This window comes from Syngnathus scovelli, chromosome 11, assembly GCF_024217435.2.
Source record: "Syngnathus scovelli strain Florida chromosome 11, RoL_Ssco_1.2, whole genome shotgun sequence".
NCBI lineage: Eukaryota > Metazoa > Chordata > Actinopteri > Syngnathiformes > Syngnathidae > Syngnathus > Syngnathus scovelli.
This window is the reverse complement of record NC_090857.1, coordinates 13,334,315-13,355,280: the sequence shown is the minus strand read 5'-3', so window position 1 is coordinate 13,355,280 and position 20,966 is coordinate 13,334,315. Positions and strand designations below refer to the sequence as shown.

General features: G+C 49.3%; 1 protein-coding gene and 1 long non-coding RNA gene across 2 annotated transcripts; one reads left to right on the top strand and one right to left on the bottom strand.

Annotated features, from left to right (window-relative positions):
- Positions 1–6,108: 6,108 nt before the first annotated feature.
- LOC125977586 (uncharacterized) lies at positions 6,109–12,485 on the bottom strand. The gene is made up of 2 exons (XR_007484687.1): positions 12,302–12,485; positions 6,109–9,347 (listed from the first exon to the last, which is right to left on the bottom strand). It is a non-coding gene; the product is annotated as an uncharacterized lncRNA (long non-coding RNA).
- Positions 12,486–14,786: 2,301 nt separating this feature from the next.
- On the top strand, positions 14,787–20,467 carry fam83c (family with sequence similarity 83 member C). The gene is made up of 5 exons (XM_049734274.2): positions 14,787–15,525; positions 15,867–16,034; positions 16,135–16,259; positions 18,060–18,287; positions 18,701–20,467. The coding sequence occupies exons 1-5, from the start codon at positions 14,971–14,973 to the stop codon at positions 19,527–19,529; spliced, it is 1,905 nt and encodes a 634-aa protein (XP_049590231.1). The 5' UTR covers positions 14,787–14,970; the 3' UTR covers positions 19,530–20,467.
- Positions 20,468–20,966: the final 499 nt, after the last annotated feature.

Here is a 20,966-nt window from a genome sequence, read left to right as displayed (position 1 = left end):
TGTTATTTCTGATTTGTTAAAAGCAGGTGTCATTGTTCCTTGCCCTGATTCTCCTTGCAATACTCCAATTTTACCTGTAAAGAAGGCGCCCCCTTCTGTGGGGTGGAGAATGGTGTAAGACTTGCAAGCTGTAAACAATGCTGTTATTCAGAGAGAACCTTGTGTCCCTGACCCGCATACCTTGTTGAATTCATTGACACCTGATGCGAAAATCTTTACAGTGATTGACATTAGCAATGCTTTTTTCTCTGTCCCTATTGCAGAAGAGAGTCAGTTTTGGTTTGCATTTACATATGCTGGCTCAAGGTACACCTTTACAAGGTTACCACAAGGGTATTGTGAAAGCCCGACAATTTACTCGCAGGTGATGGCAGCCAGCATGGCTAAATTTGTCCCGCCAATGGGAAGTCAAATCTTGCTCTATGTTGATGACATTTTAATAGCATCTCCTGATTTTGCCTCTTGCCAGAAAGACACGCTTGCAGTGCTGCATCACCTGGCAATTCAAGGCCACAAGGTCAGCAAGAACAAGCTTCAACTGTGGTCCACTGAAATTAAGTATGTAGGCCACAATCTAAGTTCCCAAGGTCGATCTAAGTTTGAGAGCAGAAAAGCCTCTATTTTGCAAGCTCCTAAGCCACTCACAAAGAAACAAATGATGTCTTTTTTGGGTCTCACAGGTGTTAGAGATTTGCTCACTCCAACTTATTTTGCAAGAACCACACGGGAGACAAGCAAGTTCTTTTAGACACCTGCAGGTGGAGAGTTCACTCGCTCCAGGAATGAAGTCTGAAAACCCTCCCAACTGCAAGGACATATTTATTAAGAGAAAGAGTGGGGGCTGGTGTAGACTGAATAGGAAGCCCAAAACATATCAGGGGGTGTTTTACGACCTTGTGTAGGATGAGACAAGGTAGGTTATTTATTACCGGTTGCATTCCAACATAATCATACAATAAGGATAATCTGAAAAACCCTAACATCTCCCTCCTGTTTTATCATATGATTATGCCACCGCAAACAACAAAGACAAGTAAAAAAACACACATATATATGTATAATGAAGAAAGAAGAATAGTAAAAATAAAAAACAACAAACAATGATAGCAACACTTTCCAGTGAAGATGAGGTATTACTCGACAGGAGTAAACTGGATGGGAGCTTTGGACATCACCGATGAGTGTCAAGATAAGAGAGCCATTTCAGGTGGTGAGGGCTCTCCAACCAACATAGCTATACCGTCAAACGGAACATACTTCATACAGAATGGCTGGTGGCTTTGTGGTCACAAGGTTTATCCGATGCTGCCCGCCAACTGGACAGGAGTGTGTGCACCAGTGTGGGTGACAGACCACACCTACAGGATACGACATCTTCAGCTGACAGAAGCACACAACTCTTCTGGACGTCGACGCAGGGCAGTTGCAACCTTTGACCCTCATGACCCTGTCTGGGGTGCAAACGTTCCAGACGACCATAAAGTATGGTCCGTCGGAGACAAAGTTGTCCTTGCGCTCTTTCCTCAGATTGGGGTTGGGAAACTATCGCTCTTCATCGAGACACTGAACTATCGTTTTCAATCCTTTGTGAATCTCTCACTGCAAATCAACGATGGACAAAATAGAGAGATTCAGGCTATTAGACTGATGGTCTTGCAAAACAGGATGGTTCTGGACTTGTTGACGGCAGCACAAGGTGGTGTGTGCCACATCATTGGGACTTCCTGTTGCACATACATACCAGGAGAAAATGACACCCACATCAACGACGCCATGAATTCACTGAAGAACTTACAGCAGGCCATGTCTAATGACAAGGTCCCACATCAGTTTGATTTCTTTTCGTGGCTATTCTCTGGCAACTGGTGGCAACTGCTTTTGAAATTGCTGTCTCCTGTGCTTGTTGTGCTGGTGGTGTTGTGCTTGTTTACGTCCTGCGTTATCCCATGTTTGAAGTCTGCTGTGTCGAAGTTTGTGTCCTCTACTGTAGCCCAAGTTCATATACAACTTCTTAGAGATGATGGATGTGATGACGATAATGAAGCGTGGATTGCGTAGATGCTGTTCTATTGAGCAGGTTTTACAGAAACTTGATGATTTGACCATCGAAAATGCTTCGCAAGTGATGGATACAATGATGTACTGTTTCTGTGTTTTTGTTTTTTATTGATAGCATTCTGGTCGTCTTAGGCAAAGGGACCGTGTAAGAATTTTCCTGCTAATAACATCTGGCTGGCAGGTTTTTCGCTTACACAATAAGTTTGATCTAGGGGAATTGAGGTAATGCCTCATCTTCACTGGAAAGTGTTGCTATCATTGTTTGTTGTTTTTATTTTTACTATTCTTCTTTCTTCATTATACATGTATATATGTTTTTTACTTGTCTTTGTTGTTTGGGGTGGCATAATCATATGATAAAACAGGAGGGAGATGTTAGGGTTTTTCAGATTATCCTTATCGTATGATTATGTTGGAATGCAACCGGTAATAAATAACCTACCTTGTCCCATCCTCCACAAGGTCGTAAAACATCCCCTGATATGTTTTGACTAGAGCACAAGGGCTTCCTATTCAACCTACTCTTACCCCCACTCTGTTTCTCTTAATAAATATGCCATTGCAGTTGGGAGAGGCTCCAGATTTCATTCCTGTAGCGAGTGATCTCTCCACCTGCAGGTGTCTAAAAGAACTTGCTTGTCTTCCGTGTGGTTCTTGCAAAATAAGTTGGAGTGAGCAAATCTCTAACAGTAGATACCCAATACGATAGGCTAACGTTACTGGACTGGCAGTCCGAACATATTCTAAGAGAATATTACATCCCCCTTCTTAAATGTAAACAAATGTATTTCAGAATACAGTCTTTGTAGGATAAACAGTATACCAACACACATAACCGATTGCTCTGAACATCACAGGTTAATCACATAGGCTAACTATATAGCAAAATCACAACTCAGGTTATATGCATTAATTAAACTGAACAGTGCATATTGTTAGATTTTGTCCACAATTTAGGGAGCGCGTTATCTGCGCCTCACGGCAAAAGCCATTGCCAATCACCTGTTATTCTATAATTTCTAATTTTTACATTTTAACAATGCAAATCTGATAAACCATTGTCTAGCACACCGTTTCCGTGCACCAATTTAACGCAATTCCATCCTTTATAACGAACTGATACACAAAGACAAACATACACATAAACAAACACACGGGCCCACAACTGTCACGTCTCGTCCCCAACTGCTCCACTATGTGTCTGTTGTCTTGGTTTCTGTCTGTGTGCTCGCCCCTCCCCTCCTGTGTGCCCATGATCAGTGTGATTGTTCCCACCTGCCTCTCGTTACCTGTCGTGTATAAAAGTCCTGTCTCCCCCTCGGTCCCTGTCGGATCATTGGTTTTGGTTGCTGTCGTTCGGTGTTGTCGTACTGTCTTGATGCCGTCATGTCCTGCTGTCTTCTTGTTTCACGTCCCGGTCAGTCAGTCAAGTTATTGTTTGTTAAGTCATGTCAGTTTGCCTTTTGAGTTGCTTCAATAAACCCTGGTCCAAGCTGCACTTGTTCGTCCTGGTCCATGCCCCACCCGACCGTGACAGAATGATCCGACCACTACAACGACCAGCGCTTGGACCCCCCCTCCTCCATCAGATCCTGCTGCAATGCCCAATCCACGACCGCCAATCCGTGTATGTTCCAGCGCCATGGGCTTCGCGGCATCGTTGGGACTCTGCTGCCGGAACACCGGACCCATGGCCACCATCGGACTTTGTTCCGGCGACGCTGGACCCGCGGCCGCCATCGGAATGCTTCTGGCGCCAGCGGCTTTGCGGCCGTGATCGGACTCTGGTGCCGCGACGCTGGACCCACGGCCGCCGTTGGAGTGCCTCTCGGCGTCATCAGACTCACGGCCGCCATCGGGCTCCACCCCAGCGTCGCAGGACCCGCGAACGTCAGCAGACATCCAAGCCAGCTGCGTCGGACCCGCGATCGTCCCTGGCTCCACTCCCACTGCTGCGGTGCGTGATGGCTCTTGCCGCCGCGCACAGCCCCGCCTTCCGAATGCCGCCGATCACGGTACGGACTTTGTGAGTGGCCGCCGATCGCGGCACAGACTTCCAAAGTCGCCGCCCGAGCGCGGTTCGGTTCCCCAAGTCCCCGCCCGAGCGCGGTTCGGTTCCCCAAGTCACCGCCCGAGCGCAGTTCTGTTCCTCAAAGTCGCCGCCCGAGTGCGGTTCTGTCCCCGAAGTCGCCGCCCAAGTGCGGTTCTGTCGCCCGAGTCGACGCCCGAGTGCGGTTCTGTCGCCCAAGTCGCCGCCGGAGTGCGGTTCTGTCCCCTAGGTCGCCGCCCGAGCGCGGTTCTGTTTCCCCAAGTCGCCGCCCGTGTGCGGTTCGGTTCCCCAAGTCGCCGCCCGAGTGCGGTTCGGTTCCCCAAGTCGCCGCCCGAGTGCGGTTCGGTTCCCCAAGTCGCCGCCCGAGTGCGGTTCGGTTCCCCAAGTCGCCGCCCGAGTGCGGTGCGGTTCGGTTCCCCAAGTCGCCGCCCGAGTGCGGTGCGGTTCGGTTCCCCAAGTCGCCGCCCGAGTGCAGTGCGGTTCGGTTCCCCAAGTCGCAGCCCGAGTGCGGTTCGGTTCCCCAAGTCGCCGCCCGAGTGCGGTGCGGTTCGGTTCCCCAAGTCGCCGCCCGAGTGCGGTGCGGTTCGGTTCCCCAAGTCGCCGCCCGAGTGCGGTTCGGTTCCCCAAGTCGCCGCCCGAGTGCGGTTCGGTTCCCCAAGTCGCCGCCCGAGTGCGGTGCGGTTCGGTTCCCCAAGTCGCCGCCCGAGTGCGGTTCTGTTCCCCAAGTCGCCGCCCGAGTGCGGTTCAGTTCCCCTAGTTTTTTTTTGGGGACGTCGGGAGCCGTCCCTTGTGGGGGGGTTCTGTCACGTCTCGTCCCCAACTGCTCCACTATGTGTCTGTTGTCTTGGTTTCTGTCTGTGTGCTCGCCCCTCCCCTCCTGTGTGCCCATGATCAGTGTGATTGTTCCCACCTGTCTCTCGTTACCTGTCGTGTATAAAAGTCCTGTCTCCCCCTCAGTCCCTGTCGGATCATTGGTTTTGGTTGCTGTCGTTCGGTGTTGTCGTACTGTCTTGATGCCGTCATGTCCTGCTGTCTTCTTGTTTCACGTCCCGGTCAGTCAGTCAAGTCATTGTTAAGTCATGTCAGTTTGCCTTTTGAGTTGCTTCAATAAACCCTGGTCCAAGCTGCACTTGGTCGTCCTGCTCCATGCCCCACCCGACCGTGACAACAACATAGACATGACAATCTTCCCAGCTGATAACAAGGGTGTGGGGGGGGGGGGGGGGGGCAACTGAAGTGCGGAGAGCCTCACCACCACCACGTCGCACAATGCAACCCCCCACCTCCGTCTGAGCCGCACCCTTTTGAAAACAAAAATGGTTACAGTTTAACCCCACCACACAATGGGATATAACCTTCATGCTAATTAAATATACATTCTTTATCAAATTCTTGTTAAGCCATTTTTCTGACTCCAACTCTCATGCAAAATAAAAATAAAATCAAAAATTTTATACAAATCAACTTAATGTTCTTCATGAACCACAAATCATCACTTCCATCCCATGAACAGCACCACAACTAATCACTCACTTCTTCAGCTGCGCCACTGTCCCATCTGACAGCCAAGCCTGCTTTCCACACAATATCATCATAGACACACTTCAACAATTATGTAGCGACCAATTATGTCGCCAGGCATCCGTCCTGCTATATCAGCGATGCCTTCACCCTTTTTTTTTTTTTTTTTTTTTTTTCACGAGTCCCCGACTCGTATTGGTGGCCTGGCCGATCCAATCGACCCCGACCTTAGGCAACAGTATAAGTTCTTAAGTGTCTACTATTGAGGCCACTCAGGTGCCCATATGCTAGTCACTGGCATCCCACAAGTTCCAGCGGTGTGAGCGCCCTTTGCTGATCAGGCAAAGTCCTCCCCACCTTTCTCTTAATTCACCACGACTTGGACATCCCAGATGTCCCTCACCTTAGACAGCCCTATAATGTTCTAAGGTCACACTATTGGAGTCGCTCAGCATCCGTCCTGCTATATCAGCGACGCCTTTACCTGTTTTTGTATTTTTAATTTTTTCCACAAATCACTTTTACCAAGTTCCACACAAACACACACTTCTATACAACCACCATTCCTGAACACAGAGCTGAAATTATTAATTTTTGTATTCCGCTTTCACTCCACAATATTGCTGAACTGGGAGAGAGAAAAAAAGGTTCCCCCTTACCTTTTGTGCCGATCAGACTGCAATATTGTTGAGCAAGAGCGGAGAAGGAAGAATCCTTTGTGGAGCATGCACTTTCCCTTCTGAAGAAATCACGTCGGATGGTCACCATTTGTTAGATTTTGTCCACAATTTAGGGAGCGCGTTATCTGCGCCTCACGGCAAAAGCCATTGCCAATCACCTGTTATCCAATTTACTCACTGCGTGCTCGTTTGATTTCTTCAGATTTAGGAAAATGCTAAGATACTGAAGCAGAAATTAGACTTACACAGGTTGGTTGAGTTCAATCACAATTCTTGTTCAAAAACCTCTGTTTTCAGGAAAATACAATACAGCGCTGGGCCCTTCAAGAGCGGAAAGTCTCCATTCAGAAAAAACAACATTCAAGGTTCTTTGGTTAGCTTATATCAGTTGCACATGCTAGTGTGGGCCGAGTTTGATGGGTGATGAGTCTTTGGGGTGGGGCAAGTTCGCCATGGGAGTGGGTGCTGGTTATGGGCAATTCGGTGTGTGTGGGGGCTGTTGTCTTCCATCCCGTCTTTCGGCCTCGGCGATCATCTTTGGCCGAGTCCTTGGCTGGCTCCCTCTGGCACCTGCTGTTTTTATCTCCACGTGACCTTCCTGTGAACATTCTTCTCCAATCTTGGACATACACTGTCGTACCTCATTCTTTCAATTTTGTCATTTTGTACGAAATTATGTTAGCTTTTGGCTGTGACATCATTAATCTATTGCTGTTCTTTTGATACTCCATGTCTTTGCTTATTCTTAGTTTAATCATGCTTCCAACCGTATCTTTTCTTTGTTAGGCAAAATATTTCCCTCTGTGCAGAGCGTTCAGTAGTAATGAAAAACTGGCGTCTAGCATTAGTCAAAACATAAGATACAATCAAGTACTGAACGGTCAAGATGACTCTGGCCGTGTCCATGATTTAGAGAAAAAACATCAGGCATGCATTACACAGTTCCTTAAGGGTCATTAAGCTATTTAGGCAATACCGTATTTGCCGGTGTATTGGTCGACCTTTTCCGATCCAAAATCGACCTCGACTTATACACCGAGTCATAAAATTTAACTTCGTATTCATCGCTTCAAATGTGATGGTAACCAAGGCCGTTTCTCATGCATCTCATTGTGCGTTGCACTTAGAAAATTTGAACCGGGCGGCGTGCGCGAGTGCGCGGCCCGCTGGAAGTCGAATGAGGCTCAGCGATCTCCTCCGCGGTGCTTATAAACAGCTGATCCGCTCGGCGGGGGCTATTTTCGGCCACTCGGCGCGTGCGCACGGCCTCCCGGATGTGCCAGGCGGCGTGCGCGAGTGCGCGGCCCGCTGGAAGTCGAATGGGGCTCAGCGATCTCCTCCGCGGTGCTTATAAACAGCCGATCCGCTCGGCGGGGGCTATTTTCGGCCACTTGGCGCGTGCGCACGGCCTCCCGGATGTGCCGGGCGGGTGCGCGAGCTCGCCGGCCGCTGGAAGTCGAATGAGGCTCCACGATCTCCTCCGCGGTGCTTATAAACAGCCGATCCGCTCGGCGGGGGCTATTTTCGGCCACTTGGCGCGTGCGCACGGCCTCCCGGATGTGCCGGGCGGGTGCGCGAGCTCGCCGGCCGCTGGAAGTCGAATGAGGCTCCGCGATCTCCTCCGCGGTGCTTATAAAGTGCCGATCCGCTCGGCTTGGAGCTATTTCCGGCCTCCCGTTGGTGCCGGGCGGCGTGCGCGAGCTCGCCGGCCGCTGGAAGTCGAATGAGGCTCCGCGATCTCCTCCGCGGTGCTTATAAACAGCCGCATGCGCACGGCCTCCCGGAATTTGAACACATTTCGTCAATAAATTTCGCATATTGAATTTTGAAGTTTAATATAATGCAACAATTGAGCTCGACTTATACAAAGGATATATCATAAAATCGTAAATTTTCGTCGAATTTTAGGGGGTCGACTTATACACCGAGTCGACCTGTACACCGGCAAATACGGCATATCAAAAGTCATTTGTTATTTCAAAGTGGTCAGAAATATATATCAGATCATAAAGTTATAAAAACCTTTCTCATCACCACTTATCAAAAATGTCTAGTTATGTCTTCTTTATTGATTTGGTGTGTAGGTATAATTATATGCTTAAAATGTTTCTTTTATTTATTTAATATGTGAATATACTTGTCTGCTTATGTACTTTATTCAATGAGGTTTGAGCATATCTGTTTTTGTAGCTAGGCAGGACTTGTTGTATTTCGACCTCATTTCTTCAACTCTTATTATTATAACAACATTTTATAACAAGGTACAAGTGTACATATGTAAATATGTTTTTAACCTCATAACAAGGTACAATACTGTAAATATGTTTTTAGAACTCTTATTATTATAATCCATCCATCCAGTTTCTGAACCGCTTAGTCCCCACGGGGGTCGCGGGCGTGCTGGAGCCTATCCCAGCCGTCATCGGGCAGTAGGCGGGGGACACCCTGAACTGGTTGCCAGCCAATCGCAGGGCACACAGAGAGAGACAACCAATCGCACTCACACTCACACGTAGGGACAATTTGGAGTCTTCAATCGGCCTACCAAGCATGTTTTTGGAATGTGGGAGGAAACCGGAGTGCCCGGAGAAAACCCACGCGGGCCCGGGGAGAACATGCAAACTCCACACAGGGAGGGCCGGAGGTGGAATCGAACCCGCACCCTCCTAGCTGTGAGGCGGACGTGCTACCCAGTGCGCCACCGAGCCAGCCCTTATTATTATAATAATTTTTTTAAATAAAAAGGTACAAGTGTACGTACTGCAATTGTGTGGACACTCTGCTGGCATGTGGGCAACTTTCGTGCCATAATTCCTCAATTAAAGAAGGTTTATTTTGAATTTGTGAATTCCATCCATCCATCCATCCATCCATCCATCCATCCATCGTCAGGTCGCGGGGGCAACAACTTTAGGAGGGACTCCCAGACTTCCCTCTCCCATTCACTTCATCCAGCTCATCCCGGGGGATCCCAAGATGTTCCCAGGCCAGCTGAGACATAGTCTCTCCAGCGCGTCCTGGGTTGTCCACAGGGTCTCCTGCGGGTATTAAAGAGGTGTAATTCATGAACCCTTGCTCCAATTTGGATGTGAATATTCCTCTCAAATTATAGCTAACAGTCTACACTTTAAGCCCGTATTGATTATATACAGTAATCCCTCGTTTATCGCGGATAATTGGTTCCAAAACCAGCCCGCGATAAGTGAAATCCGCGAAGTAGGTTCACCCTCTCATCTGTACATTTTTTGTGTCAATATAAGTGTATGAAACCATTTAAGTGCGTGTGTTATTATTAGAATATTAACTAATAGTTTCAAACTTGTAAATAATACTTTAATAGTATAAATAACAGAAAATATTGTCTAAATATTGAAAATATAAATGTGTGTGTGTGTGTGTGTGTGTGTGTGTGTGTGTGTGTGTGTGTGTGTGTGTGTGTGTGTGTGTGTGTGTGTGTGTGTGTGTGTGTGCGTGTGTGTGTGTGTGTGTGTGTGTGCGTGCGTGTGTGCGTGTGTGTGCGTGTGTGTGTGTGGGTGGGTGGGTGGGTGGGTGGGTGGGTGTATGTGTAACATGTATAGATGTGTTCTGTTGTTAACCTTGGTTAAACAGGGACTTCTAGTGGTCACAAGTTACCATAGCAGCGCTGTGCGCATTTTGTAGATGTACAGTCAAGCCTCGGTTTTCGAACGTCCCGGTCTCCCCAACAAATCGGAATTCGAATGAAAAATTCGAGATTTTTTTGCTTCGGTTGTCGAACAAAATTCGGAGGTCGAACCTCGCGAGATGAGCCGAAAGGACCCGAGAAAACCCGACCGTGCGGCCCGGATGCCGACTGACTCTGTTCGTTACTGTATTTTCGTTACTTTGAGGATTGTATTACCCCCTAACTATGCCTCAAAATAAAACAAGTGGGAGCAGTAATGCCATCCTACATCACAAAGACGCTCTTAAAGCAATGCGACAGTGAGCGCCCAGCGCTGCGGTTGCGCGATCAGCTCCCTGCGCACTGAGCTCCACTTAAATTTTCGAAAGTACATCAGGACTTTAAAAATATTTTCTAAATTTCAGCGACGGCTCTTTCACAACAATGCGACCAGCGCGGTCCAGGTGCGCGGTCGGCGGCGTGCTACGGTTGCGCGTTCGGCGGTGCGCTGCAGTTGCGCGATCAGACAAAAATGCGCGAATGAAAAAATGCTTAAATAAGGCGGGTTTTTTTTAGTCTTGGAACGGATTCAAATTTTTTCCATTATTTGTAATGGGTAAAACAGATTCGGAATTCGATCAATTCACTTCTCGAAACGCCTTCTGGAACGGATTATGGTCGAAAACCGAGGTTTGACTGTATATGTATATGTAGCTAAAGTATACACTCTATAAATATGATTTTAGGACTCTTCTATTATTATAACAACTTTTTATAACAAGGTACAATACTGTAAATATGTTTTCAGAAGTCTTTTATTATAACAACTTCTTTTATAACAAAGTACAACACTGCAAATATGTTTTTAGAACTCTTATTATAACAACTTTTTTTGGGCTCGAATAAATCTGCAATGCAGTGAAGCCGAGATAAACGAACCGCAAAGTAGCGATGGATCACTGTAATTGTATCCTAAATACCGTATCTACACAATATACCCATTTACAACGCTAGATGGCGCCGGATATCTTTAAAGCGAAGGCTGAACTTAACTCCCCAGGCCAAAGCGAACCCCTGTCACGAAGAAGAAAAAGAAAAATAGCCGTAGCACGAAGAAGAAAAAGAAAACTAGCGGTAAGAAAGAAAAGAGAAGAAAATAAGAGAAGAGATAACAGAAAATGGACAAACCAGAAGCCATTCATTTACAAATGTGATTGCATTTTAGTTTACATATTTAAATGTTCAGATACTAAGATGTGATAGACAGTTTTTGCATGATTGATTGAGGCAAAATAACATGCTTTTTCTCCACAATGTATTGTTATAATCATTTGTTTCAGATGTACTGTAATTATTTTCTGTATAAAAATTAAATTTGGTGTTCAAAAAGTCTTTTTTCAAACTTGAGTCTTGAAAAAGAGGGGGTCATCTTATAATCAGGGTCATCTTATATTCGGGCCAATATGGTATGTTTTCATAAACAGGTAAAATAACAAAACTTGTGTCACTGTCCAAATATTTTTGGACTTAACTGTATGTGCAAAGAGTGTCTTAGAGAAGGGAACGACAATAAAGCAAGAAAAGGGTTACATAGCTCAAGCTACCCAGCCAATCACAAGTGCCAGAGAGGTCTATTCTAAGAATATGTAAACTAGCAAACGAGGCCAAGTGGACTGTTGAAGGAGGCTGGGCCGGATTCGAGGTGAGAGCGGCCCCCACCCAAATGTCATTTGCCCATGCGGCCCTGGCTTTGTCCTATAAGGTTATGTTTTTAAGTCAACATCCTTTATGTGATACTTGGTTCAATATTGACTCAAGAGGAGCAGCAGCCAGTGACATCATCATCGACGTCAACAGGCACAGATCACATTCTGAAGACGGTCTTGGAGCGGTGGAGTTTTTTGTACAATGGGGGTGGGTGGGGGGAGGGGGCGACACCATTTACATTTCCGAATGGAAGGGAATGTCTTTTACCATTAAGCCTTATAAAGAAACCTTGCCCTGCTTTGAAACCCGAATAACGTTGAGCTCCTTCCTAGGGTTCTCACTACTGAATATTTTTAGAATTGAGTCCTTTATTGTTTATTCCACTGGTGCAATTGGATTTTGCATTTGAGTCTCTTCCAAATCCATTTTCCCCACGAGAACTGTTTATTAACCAGACGTAGGCTGTTCGTATCATGTTCAGTAATTGCAAAACCGCCGCGCAATTGCGCAATCTCACACGAGAGGGATCAAAGTACTCGCCAATGTTTTTTTAAATGGGTTCAGGTCCCGGTTGGGTTATTGTTTTCCACTGCCAAAGCAGATGTTTGCAAATGTTCCTTGTGATTCAACACAAAGGCTTACCAGTCTGCTTTCACCAAGGGTAACAGAAATCCAAACAATTCCTGCAATCGGAGGTTTTGGATGGTTTGCGCTTCAGCGGCTGTTCCAAGTTGCATTTACTCTGACGGAAATAGATGTGGATGAACTTGATAATCTTCTTGATAGTCTTCTTCCTTATCTGGTTGAGCGAGTGCACAACTGCATAGCTTAGGGCAGGCATGACAAAAGTCCGGCCTGCGGGCCAAATGCAGCCCGCGTCTAAATTTAGAATGACCCGAAGCATTGTCATAAAATCAAGCGGTCCTCTGAGGATGCCATCTGCTCTGCCCTCCACTCGGCCCTCACCCACCTGGAGAGAAAGGACTCATATGTGAGGTTGCTGTTTGTGGACTTCAGCTCTGCCTTCAACACCATTGTGCCGCAGCGACTCATCTCCAAACTCGACGAGCTGGGCCTCAGTACCTCCCTCTGCAACTGGCTACTGGACTTCTTCTGTCAGAGGCCTCAGGTGGTGCGTGTTGGCGACAAAATCTCCGCCAGCATCACGCTGAGCACGGGGGCCCCCCAGGGCTGCGTGCTCAGTCCATTGCTCTTCACCCTGCTGACGCATGACTGCTCTGCGACCTACAGCGACAACCGCATAGTGAAGTTTGCTGACGACACGACTCTGGTGGGTCTCATCACGAAGGGCGACGAGACTCGGTACAGGTCGGAAGTTGACCTTCTGACCACGTGGTGCAGGGACAACAACCTCCTGCTGAACATCAATAAGACCAAGGAAATCATTGTTGACTTCCGGAAGGGTCACACAACACACCTGCCGCTGATCATCGACGGTGCTGTGGTGGAGAGGGTGAGCTGCACCAAGTTCCTGGGGGTGCACATCAGTGAGGACCTCTCCTGGTCCGCAAACACCTCGTCACTGGCAAAGAAAGCTCAGCGCCGCCTGTACTTCCTGCGGAAGCTCAGGCGTGCATGTGCTCCTCAGGCAGTCCTGTCTACATTCTACCGTGGCACCATTGAGAGCGTCCTCACCAGTTGCATCGCTGTCTGGGGTGGTAACTGCACTGAACAGAACTTGAAGGCCCTGCAGCGCATAGTGAATACGGCTCGTAAGATTATTGGTGCTTCGCTCCCCTCCCTGAAGGACATTTACACCTCCCATCTCGCCCGCAAGGCAACCTCGATTGCCAGAGATGTGAGTCACCCGGCTCACTCTTTGTTTGACCTTCTGCCCTCTGGGAAGAGGTACAGGAGCCTGCGCTCCCGCACCACCAGACTCGCCAACAGCTTCTTTCTCCTGGCTGTCAGGGCCCTGAACTCGCTACCCCCTTCTGCGTAGCGTGGGGCACTGTTGCGCTATTTTCGGGAATGTCTGCTGTACGCGCACTTGCTCCTTTTTTTTCTGCTCCTCTTATTTATTTATTTATTGTTGTGTTATTTATTCATTATTTATTCAGCACGCTTTTGTTGTACTTGTTTACTTGTTTGTCTGTTGTGAGCCATGTCTTGTCACCGTGGGATAGGGGGGAACGAAATTTCGGTTTCTTTGTGTGTCTTTGGCATGTGGAGAAATTGACAATAAAGCTGAGTTTGACTTTGACTTTGACTTTGATCAATAATAAGTGGCCCGTTGGCACTGTCGCGGGGACCTGCGCGCCCAGGAGCGAGCCACATAAGTGAAACTCGTCCTAACGGGAACGCGCACATGAGCCGGCGCTCATGATCGGTTGCGAGCGTGTCTCCTCCATCCCTTCCCAGTTCACGCGCACACAGGTGTCCGTTTGCAAGATAATCAGCGACACTGACACTTCCTCATTCAATTGTCCACACACCAAGGACTAAGGCGACGCTAAAATTAGAGACGCTGCAAGTGACGCAAATAAATAAATAAATAAATAAATAAATAAATAAATAAATAAATAAATAAATTTAAAAAAAAGACGGACTATTGGTGAGAGCTGTCTACTACGCGTCCGCGCCTTCCACTCACAGTGCTCGCAAACAACAAAAAGACTATGGATTATTATTTTGTGATTATGAAGTAATTTGTTGCTTATGAAGTTGAAATAAAAAAGATAAAAATGGAGAATGATTTAATTTGGATTAAAAACTGACATGATGCAACCCGGCCTGTTTACTGCAGTCACAAACACCAATATCACCCTTCTCATGAATACAACAATAACAATAATAAACAAACTTGTTCATTTGTATTTAATTTATTATTATTTTAATCTTATATCTTATCATGACAATCAGGACATAATTAGAAGTGTCAAGGACCAATGTAAGGAGGCCATCATTGTGGTGCGGTGTTTCTATATTTCAGAACCCATCCGTGTACTGTATTGAGTCGATGTCAGCGCGATGCGAAGGAACGATCCGCCTGGAAAAGTGCTCAAATTTGGCGGAAAGGGTAAGCGCTCTGTGGGCGAGCTTTTTATTGTCAAAGTCCCAAGCAGACGCGCTTGCCGCCAGCGGAAGTGACGTCCGGAAAGGGGCAGGGATCGGGCGCCTGCGGGACATCGACAGGTGATCCGGAAACCTGCCGAGCCACACAGCGAGCGACCGGGAAGTCACTAACGTCACTTACTTCCAATTCTTGCGCTTTTCCTCGTTGAGGCCGCGACCCTTTCTCGGCTCCAACTTGAGGAGAAGTCGGATGAAAGTTTGCGTGGTGGCCAGCCATGAGTTCGTCGGAGAGTCTCCGTCCGGCTATCGGAGGTCGCAAGCCACTCGGCAAGCTGGCGGCCCGCCTGGAGGAGCTCAAGAGTCCGTGGCGCCAGGTGTCCTCACTGGAGCTCAGCCACAACGAGGCTGCCCGCCTGGCTACCGACGCGCTGCTCGAGCACGGCGAGCGCGAGTACCGCCGCGTCCTCACCGAGGAACGGGAGCTCAGCTTCCTGTCCCAAGCCGAAATCCAGTACATTACGCGTCACCGGGTCCCGGGTAGCGACAGCACGGCGGCCGGGAGCGGGACCGGTCCTGGGAACGGCACCGGCCCGGCGGCGGAGGACCATCCCGAGGCCGGCGAAAGCGCGGGCGGCGATGACGTCGCGTCGGACCTTACCTCTGGGACTTACTTCCCGACAATGACCGACGACGAGCCGCCGGTCCTGGAGCTCGGCTGGCCGGACGCCCCGCTCAGGTACGGGCCCTCGGAAACGCAGATATATTTCCAGAGGGACAAGACCGTCAACGTCAAAGACAGAATACGCTCGCTCATCAACAAAGCAAAGAAGGTACGCGCGCACACGCACAGAGAGCGTAAAAAAAAAAAAGAAAGTAGATAAAGCTAGATCGAGACTCACGCAAATATAGAGAAACAAAAAAAGAAGCACAGCTGCACATTACAACTGTCATACTCATTTAAGCTGTAATGAAAAATCCCGTAAAGAAAATCTAATGGGGTAGGTTGCCCCTCAAATTGTTAAATAGCTGATAGTGCGAATATGCCACATTATGTTTCCATATCCAGTGCTCCTCAAAACAGGCGACTTGCTGCAGAAAAAGCCAGTTATTGAGTGGACTCTTCTTTGCTTTCTCTGGCAACGGCCTTCGCTTCTTCTCCCATGCCTTGCAGGTGATCGCGCTGGTCATGGACGAGTTCAGCGACGTGGATTTGCTGTGTGATCTGATGGAAGCGTCCAGCAAGCGCAAAGTTCCCGTCTACATCCTGCTGGACCACAAGAACCTTCACCTTTTCACCGACATGTGCTCCTTTTTGGACGTGCACGGCGTCAACATGAGCGTAAGCGTCCCCGAGCCAGGCACGTGAGGCGCCTGGCCCACGTGGCGCCTGGTGCTTCCTAGCTGACTCTCCACTTCTCTGGCCCCTCTGGCTCCGGCAGAACATGCGCATCCGCAGCGTGTACGGCGACACATACTGCACAAAGAGCGGCAGGAAGTTCAGCGGCCAGGTCCTGGAGAAGTTCATGATCATCGACTGTGAGGAGGTCATTGCTGGATCCTACAGGTAAGACACACGCCAGCTTTCAAATGTCAGTGGCAAACACACCTTCTGAAGAGGAGTGCTTCTTCTTGGCGTCCCTTCATGCGGAGTCCCAACGGTGTCCTCGATGACTTGTGCGGCTTGGAGCTCGGCTGAAAAGACGCCAACGTTGTTGTTTGTTGACGTCTTCTCAGCTGAGCCACTTCGGCACCGCGCCTTCATCTGCTCCTTTGCGGAATGGCAACGATGCATCCCAGATTCATCCTTTTGTTTTCCTCAATACGGCGACCAAATGGCTCAATTGCGTTGGGAGTCATCACTTCGTTAGTGGGCAGATATTGCGGAAGCTGCTCCCCAAGATCTATCTGAAACGACAGATAGGGTTGAAGCCAATCTCGCAAGCGGTGCCAGGAGCAACAAATTCAAGATTCATGGGTTTTTTATTCGCCATGTTTGAGCGTGCCAAACAAGGAATTTGACTTCGGTACATCACAGCCTCTGTTCAACATTTAGGTGACTAACAACACTCAGGACATGTGAAAAATGACAAATATTCTCAAACATCCCCTGATCTTAAACTCCCAGGAGGGCAAGGAAAAACTCAAAACTCCAGCTAGGGGAAATGAGAAACCTTGAGAAGAGAACACAGAGGGAGCCTCTCTTCTCAAGGTTTCTCATTTCCCCTAGCTGGAGTTTTGAGTTTTTCCTTGCCCTCCCCCATCTGTGGTCTCTTCTCATGGTTTCCCATTTCCCCGAGCTGGAGTTTTGAGTTTTTCCTTGCCCTCCTGTGAATGTTTGCGCCTCAGTGGTTGGCGCAAGCGCCACTCACTCAGCGCGGCAACGTCCCAGTGAGCCGTGCACTGCCGGAGGATAGCGAGCACTGTCGGCTGGAATGAAGGGCGAGGCTCCACCTCCCGGTAGGCCTGCCCGAGGAATTCTAAGCTTGCCGGCTGGGTGTGTCTACCAATCGTTTTCACATCCTCGACGCACCTTGATAATGTCAACACTTTGCCATCATATCGGCAAGGCCCGTGCTCTCTTGTTGTCGTGGCCAGCTGGTTAGGGCCGGCTGGCGTGGCTGGCGTGGCCGGTGCGGCCGGCGCGAGTTGCCTCGAGCGACCCCAGTTACAGGTGCCCTCACCATGCTCAAATGCTCCGTGATGAATGTGATGTCACACGCTTGATTTTGTTGCACGCGTCCACAGCAGAATGGCTTAAGCTCATTTTCACCTCCAGAACCAGCCATTTGGGACTACGGCGGAGGCGGCGACGAGACCCGAGAGTCAAAATGCGTCGGGGGCTGTGCCGCCTCAAAAGCCGTCGGGACATCAAGCGCGGTCTAAGCGTTGTCTCCGTTTTGTTTGCCTCGGCTGGCGACCCACAAAACGATTCACCGGAATTATTCAGGCGCAGGTGAAAGTGAAAAGTCGTCATTCCGGTTGCGCGGGCTTTGGATGAACACCGGCGCCAGGCAAATGCGGCCGTTTGCTTGCTCGCTAATCAAGTCAAACACGCTAACTGTACACGCAAAGGACGTCTTTTTATGTCTGTGCTAAACCAGCATTCCATTCATGGGCTATCAGAATTGGGAGCATATTTTGTTATTTTTGGACTGAGATCGCAAAAGGGGGGGTGGGGGTCACTTCAAACCAATTAAAGCTGGCCTGCAACAATACAGTATGATCTTGCTCAAGAGTTTGGCTGCATATGTCAATAGTAGGACTGCCAGGGGACATGTCCGTCTGTCTCTAGGTGTCTATATGTATGCATTGGTGTGAACAAAGTGACTTGACTGAAAGTCTTTGTGTGCGCGCGTGCACACAGCTTCACGTGGCTGTCGGCCCAGGTCCACAGCAACATGGTGATGCATTTCTCGGGCCGCATCACGGAGAGTTTCGACCGCGAGTTCCGCTGCTTGTATGCCGACTCTCAGATCATCGAGTCCTTCCACAATGACGACGACGAGGGGCTTCCGTACTTCCCACCGTACTCAACGCCACTCACGGTGACGGGCTTCATGCCGCTCATCAAGGCCGATCTGCTTTCAGACAGGTACGCACGCTACGTCGTGGCGCATTAAAGCGACGTGGTGCCCAAAGGTACGTTCCTATGCAAACAGCTTGTTGGAGCCTGCTGCGGCGCCCGGACGGGCTTTACTTTGGGCCCAAATTCGATTGTTCAGGATGTGTAAAGCTGACTGTGGTGGCGTTCCCCGCAGTGTCCACTTCTGCGCACATTACCGCTGCACATGTTTTTGACAGCGTAATCTCCCAACAAGGTGACCTCATACTCAAATCGGCCGCGTTTGTCATCAAGGCGACAACGGCACGATGAAAAGCAAACATGAGCCTTGCGCGGCAATGCGGTGGTGCAAATACATTCCTAATGTCTCCAATATGTGTGTATGTTTTTTTCCTGTTTGTTTTCTCATCTCACCATTGGGCCGTTCTGGTCGTCACCTACAGGCAGCGGCCCGGTTCCGACAACTCCAGCAGCCAGTCCGGCAGTAGCTTGTCCAGCGTGAAGGCAGCGCCCGGCCTGATCTCCAACCCTGTGTACAAGGTGACCCAAGGCCCGGATAAAGGCGACCCGCTGTGCTCTCACCTCAGTCTGGAGCGACGGCTCCAAAACCTGGCTCCACTGCGCCCTTCCTCCAACGGGGCCATGATCAACCAGAGTCCACTCTTGGAGCGCCGCGCTCCAGCCTACGGGCTTGAGCGAACCAAAGGCAATCCGGCCGACATCATGTGGGCCCACCGGGGAGGTGTGCCTTCCAAGTTCCAGGCTCTGGGCCTGTACGAGCACAAAGTCAACCTGTTCCACGCCACGTCGCCGCCACCTCGCCTGCACCGGAGCCGCACGCCGCCGCCGCTGGTGGTGCCGGAACCCAAACTGGGCGCCAAGCAGAGGAGCTCGTCCAATCAGCTCCTCCACAAATTGTCTGACTTCTTCCTGCCGCCGTCGGGCAAGGACCACTTGGCCAGGTCAGCCTCGCCTCATGGCACGGTGGTGTGGGGGGGGCCCGACCTCTCGCAGAGCGAGCCAGAGAGCCAGCAGGTTCCCCCACCCTCATTGCTCCAAGTCTCCAGGCAGGACCAGAACCTCGACCAAGACAAAAGCAGCAAAGCAGAGCAAAGTGCCCAACAGGACCCAACGGCCGGGCATGACCAAATCACCAGGCAGGACCAGAAGCGCATGACGCTGGGCCACAGCAAGCTAGATCTGGTCAACCAGTACAACAAGATGAAGACGAAGCAAGTGTACAGTCGCTTTGAGCTCAAGAGCTCCCAGTGACATACCAAGGTGAGCCCAGCGTGCTCAAAACGCCCCGCCAAAGAAAAAAAACAAGCAGAAAAACCCCAACGCCATTTGTTCGGGCAGGACTGGAAACGCGGCTCACCTGGCACGACAAGATGAAGGCAGAGCAGGTTCGGCCGCTCGCAAACACACTTGGAAGCAGCTGTGTACTGGCAGGGGCTACTCTGGACACTGGGCACATGCTGAAGGCTCTTTCGAACGCGCGCGCAAATTTCTTGGAGGCGCAGCCATGCCCTGCCCAGACCCCTGTGCCCAAAATTTGTTGCAATCGCTAAAAAGTCACGATGGGCTCAAGTCCGACGCCAGCCTGAGTTTTCAAATTCCAAAGAGATCCGCTTTGACCACTCTGTGGGCGCCTTGCGTTGGAAGGCGTCGAAAGGGCGTCCAGATGGAATGGAGGCCACATCGTCAACAAACGGCTGTTTGGGAACAGACCCGCAAGCGTGCTGGCGTCTTTACTGTGTATATAGGGGAGTGCATTTTTGTTGGATTGTTTTTTTCTTTGCAGAAAACAAATTCTCTCGCCTTGACTGCCAGTCAGTCGACGCTGAGCATTTGCGCCACGAACGCCCGCCGCCATTGCTCAACACTTCTGACATATATTTGTGCTTGGTTCTTCAAAAGCATTTTAGACGTGTTTCTTTTTGGGGCTCATGTCAAAAGGGCGTCCCGGTCTTCTGCTATGATCTCATTTCCAAACCGGTGGAGAAGAAGCAGCGCCCACGCACTGAGGCTAAAAAACAAAGCTAGCCAGCGAGGGCCACGAGGCGCTTCATGTGGCGCGAGGACACCTCGGTACGAGGCGGCCGCATGCGGACAGTTCGGCTCCACTGGAGTCTCTACTTTGGAGATGACGTTCAAAGAAGAATAATTTGTTGGTGAACGCAATAAAATAACTTTCCCCCTAATTCAAATGTTTGGCCAGATTGAATTTTGTTGAATATGTCAAGTGAACATAGACGGCTTTGTTGATCAGACAGACAGCCATGTTGCTCTTTGTGAGTATGCTCAGAGAGGAGCCCCATCAGAGGCAAGCCAGAGCACAAATTTGAACTGTTTGATGTTAGAACTCAAAGTCAGCTTTATTGTCAATTTCTCCACATGCCAAAGACGCACAAAGAAACCGAAATTTCGTTCCCCCCTATCCCACGGTGACAAGACATGGCTCACAACAAACAAACAAGTAAACAAGTATAACAAAAGCGTGCTGAATAAATAATGAATAAATAAAACAACAATAAATAAATAAGAGGAGCAGAAAAAAAAGGAGCAAGTGCGCGTACAGCAGACATTCCCGAAAATAGCGCAACAGTGCCGCACGCTACGCAGAAGGGGGTAGCGAGTTCAGGGCCCTAACAGCCTGGAGAAAGAAGCTGTTGGCGAGTCTGGTGAACTGAGGCCACAACTAGGGCA